The 4,725-nt window shown below is 35.0% G+C and overlaps 1 protein-coding gene across 4 annotated transcripts; it reads right to left on the bottom strand.

The window, feature by feature from the left end:
- Positions 1-1,407: 1,407 nt before the first annotated feature.
- LOC107871369 (40S ribosomal protein S17) lies at positions 1,408-4,453 on the bottom strand. Of its 4 annotated transcripts, none has more exons than XM_016718289.2 (3): positions 4,309-4,415; positions 3,199-3,258; positions 1,408-2,042 (listed from the first exon to the last, which is right to left on the bottom strand). In XM_016718289.2, the coding sequence occupies exon 3, from the start codon at positions 2,014-2,016 to the stop codon at positions 1,579-1,581; it is 438 nt and encodes a 145-aa protein (XP_016573775.2). In that variant the 5' UTR covers positions 2,017-2,042; positions 3,199-3,258; positions 4,309-4,415; the 3' UTR covers positions 1,408-1,578. The 4 variants fall into 4 exon arrangements, with proteins under 4 accessions (XP_016573775.2, XP_016573776.2, XP_016573773.2 ...); XM_016718290.2 differs by having other exon boundaries at positions 3,199-3,254; XM_016718287.2 differs by lacking the exon at positions 3,199-3,258 and having other exon boundaries at positions 4,309-4,453.
- Positions 4,454-4,725: the final 272 nt, after the last annotated feature.

Below are 4,725 nucleotides of genomic sequence, written 5' to 3'. Positions count from 1 at the left end.
TATTTTATCCTAAATTTTTTTAAAGCACTTACTCTTTTAAAGAAGCTACTTTTTGGCTTCAACGTAAAAGAATAAAAATAACTTCTACTACTACTAAAAAATAATTATTTGTTCACCAAAAGCTTGATCAAACACGTTGATTCTCTAAAATATATTTGTTTTTTTAAAAAAAAAAAAATAAGCATTTTGGCCTTTTAAAAGTGGGGATTAAACATGTTATTTAAGTTCTAGTAAAGACAAAAAGGAAGTGATTCCTCTCATGTATCTAAGTCTTAGTTGATAAAATTATTCAATATTAATGTTGGAGAAAGTAATAAGTATTCAATAAAAATAATGAAGATATATGCAAATTAACTCGAACACTATAATTATAGAAAAAAAATAGAAGTCAATTAAGGATCACCAAAAGTTGTGATAGAGTGAAAGTATTCTTCTATCCTTAATCAGAGTTTTCGAGTTTGAGCCCTGATATGAACTTGTCTTTGATAGGGAGTGTTTTACCCCTTATAGTGGGACTTTCCAGTACGAATCCAAATTAAACAAGCTCTAATAGACTCGTCTTTGATAGGGACCACTTTACCCTTCATAATGGAACTTCCCAGAGCGAAGTTGAATTAATTAAGCACTAATAAAAGTACCGAACACCGAGTTAGAGTTTGAGCCCTGAGTATGGACTTGCCTTTGGTAGGGAGTTTTTTTCCCTCATAGTGGGACTTTCCAGCACGAATCCAGATTAAACAAGCCCTAATAGACTCGTCTTTGGTAGAAAACGCTTTACCCCTCACAGTGAGACTTTCTAGTGCGAATTCAAATTAATTAAGTTCTAATAGAGGTATCAAAGGAGAACCAACAAAAAGTCAATTAAGGACTTCCTAATGTGTGGTTGGGGCTGGTGTGCTAATATTTAAACAAGAACCAATAATAGTGGTATTAGTTAATAAGTACTAATTTTATTAATTAAGGACAACCTACTCTCAAAAAGTAATTAATTATTAAGTACTGTTTTCGAATATAATACTTAAAAAATCAACTAAAAAAATTAAATCTTATGATCTTGATTTAGAGACATGTCATTTAAATTTTGTGATCTTAAAATGTGTCACCTTAAGAATCTATTGTACGAAGTTTTATTTGTAAACTCGTGACCTCCTGATCAGGTGGCAAATAATCAAATCATAAGAATCTATTGTACGTAACTTTTACTTGCATTTCTATTGGAGGTTGTTTTCACAATTGGAACCCGTGACCTCCTGATCACGTGGTAGCAACTTTAACTTTACTAGTTTTACACATGCTTAAAGAAAAATCCCCCAACATTAGGCTCTTTAACATGTACTTGGCCTTTCTTATTCGTAATCGACGATTCTCTACTAGTGATAAGGCACTAAAGCACTAAAACTCCTGTTATGCACGGGGTCCGTGGTACGGAAAATAATTGTAATTAAATGTATAACAATGCATTTTAAAACCAAAAGGGGATGTTCATCATTTGTCTCAACAATGGAAACTAAACAACCACATAATCTACCAAAAAGACATTCTTCAATTGACCATAAAAGCTTCAACACTATTCTCTTATTAGAATTTCCGCCCAAAACCTCCGGCACCACGACCATACGTGGGGAGAACTGCTGCTACTGCTTGTGGTTCAGCAGCCTGCTTGACGACACCAGGAAGGTCAGAGATGCCGAGGGCTGAAAGCATGTCGAGGGTCTCCTTGTCGACTTCAATGAGATCAGTCTTGATGGCAGACTCATCGGGAACAAAGTCCATGCGCCTCTCACGCTCCTCCTCCTGCAGTTTCAAGGAGATACCACGAACGGGTCCCTTCTGGATACGTTTCATGAGATGGGTGGAAAAACCAGCAATCTTGTTACGGAGACGCTTGGAAGGAATTATGGCAACTTCCTCCAGGATCTTCTTGTTTGTGTGGAAATCCAAAGTCATTTTCGAGTAATACCTCTCAATTACCTGTCGAGATGACTTCTTCACAGTCTTGGTGCGCACACGACCCATCTTTGCAGAACTTCCTTACACCAAACCTGTTAGATTAATGTTTGTCAGTCACCCAACAAAAAAAAAAAAACATTAGCTAATCCATAGTTCATTTTCATGTGAATATGAATGTCTATCAAATTATTGCGACTCGTAGAATCTTTAAGTACAAAGTAAGCACCTGTCGAGATGATTGATGTCTTGAACGATCAATTACAGTAATACCATTAATAACTCATATATGAAAGATTATTAAATTTTCAATTCCAGACAAAAGAATACTACAGAAAGACTACTTATTTATAATGACGCTGTCTAGGCAAGCTTTGCACAAAACTTGATAATTCGCCAGGTGCAAACTATCGCTCGCCAACAGTTACCAACTCAACAAATGAAACAAAAAAAACTATACCAACCAACTTCTGTTGACCATTATTGTGATTTGGTCCCTCATATACCATGGTTCATTCGATATTCACTCTTGGGTGCTAACTATCTCCCATCAACACACGTACCAACTTGACAGATGGAAGAGAAAATCACCTTACTGTTTTGTATCATTGTTGCAACTCGAACGCTGGTATACCCTGGTTCGTTTTGGCTTCGTTGACCTCTACGCCACAACCTTGTGTGTCGTCATATGCAACTATTTTTTTTCAACTACAAGTCAACCAACCAGTACACTCCACTCTCCACTCCCCATTCTCGTTTTTCTAAATTTCGAATCACCAAATTATCTACATCGCTCAAAATCCATAGGCAACGAATAGATAACAGGAACACAGAATTACCAAGACATTCTACTAACAAAATTGGTCCATCAAACAAATGGATTTTAACAGATTTTAGTAATCAAATAACTTGTTCAATTCTAAAGCATTGCGATCACATAAAGAACAGAAATTTACCTACCAATTTATAGCAATGAAAGCTATGTAACGATATAAGAACCCTCTTATTCGTTCCACACTATATGGGTCATTTAGTATTCAAATATTTATATTAGACCAGTGTTATCAAAAGCGAAAAGTGCAGAAAGGCTCTAAGGCCCTTTGGAGGTTTAAAGGCAAAGGGCAAGCAAACCGTGGGCTTTAATTGGAAAAAACCGACAAATATGTATGCATGCATAGTCTGAGATTAATAATCATAAGTATGAATGATAAATATACAACAACAACAACAACATACTCAGAGTATATTTACCTCTAAGTATTTACCACTACCTTAGGTGAAGTAGAGCGGTTGTTTCTGATAGACACCTGACTTGTGACAGATAACAATATAACAAACAAAAAAGCATAAAAATAAACAACAAAATGAGGTAACACACCATTGGATAATAAAAGAAACAAGACACTAACAGAGTGATACTATAAACAATCTATTCGAGATCACAAACATCATTAGAACACTACGAACAAGAAACTACAAGCACAGATACAAACAAAGCACTCCTCCCTACTATAAACTATCTACTCGAGATCACAATCATCATCAAAACACTATGAACAAGAAACTACAGGCACAGATACAAACAAAGCACTCCTCCCTACTATTACAAACGCACCCTTACAACCTTCTTACCCTAATTCGCGTCCACCACAACTTCCTATCACGGGTCATGTTTCGTGAAATTGAAAATACATTATGATAAAGTGAAATATCTAGTGGCACATTTTCAGGATTGCACTCATTGACAAAGAAAATTACATGCTTTGTGTCTCACTTCAGGGCTTAAGCGCGCCTTTGACAACACTGTTTTACACTATTTTTTGTTATCAAATACTACTTTTTTATAATATGGTCTCTCGTCAAGCTTGCACGCAACTCACCTATTCAAGTGCTATCAACTATCTCACACCAACACATATAACAACTAGCAGTGGCGGAGCCACCTTTGCAATATAAAAACTAGCAGTGGAGAACCCGAACCCCTTCGATGAAAAATTATACTGTTTTTATAATATTTTCACATGGTTAAAAATATTTATTATACATATACAGTAGATGTTGATCCACTTCGACTAGTTTGTATATATACTTTGAATCCCCTCAATAAAAATTCTAGCTCCGCCACGTACAACTAGACAAGTGAAAAAAAATCCTGATTATCTTTTTTTAGCTGTAACAAGTATACACAGACCTCCAACAACAACATGCCTAGTGAAAAGTGCACGTAAACGTTACCTCACAATAATTTTATACACATAGAAAATGTTTTTTTTTAAAAAAAAAAATGGTTCATTAAACATAATATGGATTTTAATAGCTTAAAGCAAGTAAATAATTTTGCTAAAATTCTAGAAAACTTACAAACAATTAAGGCAGAGAGGCAATGAACCACCGTTGAGTGTGTGTATATGTGTGAATTTTTCAGCTGAATGGAGAAGATTATATTAGGGTTTTTTTTTGTGCTTGTGGGTGATGACTATATTGGGCTTGGATTTTGTATGAGTTCACTTTGGGCTTGTGAAGTTATTGATGAAATTCTAATGGGCTTGGACCAAGGCTCGTTTCAATCCAATTTGTGTTACTTGGCCCACATTTTGTTGCATGTAGCTCAAAATGGTTTTAAAAAAAAAAAAACTAAAAACTACACAAATACACAACTTATGTTTTTAATATTACAAAAAATCTCAATTCCCTAAACATATTACAAAAATTCCAACATATACACAGAATGCTATGTATATGTCGGTTATGTTATGTATATTAATAGGGAGAGAGAGT

The sequence above is a fragment of the Capsicum annuum genome, chromosome 5 (genome assembly GCF_002878395.1).
Source record: "Capsicum annuum cultivar UCD-10X-F1 chromosome 5, UCD10Xv1.1, whole genome shotgun sequence".
Classification (NCBI taxonomy): domain Eukaryota; kingdom Viridiplantae; phylum Streptophyta; class Magnoliopsida; order Solanales; family Solanaceae; genus Capsicum; species Capsicum annuum.
This window is presented reverse-complemented; position numbering and strand designations above follow the sequence as displayed.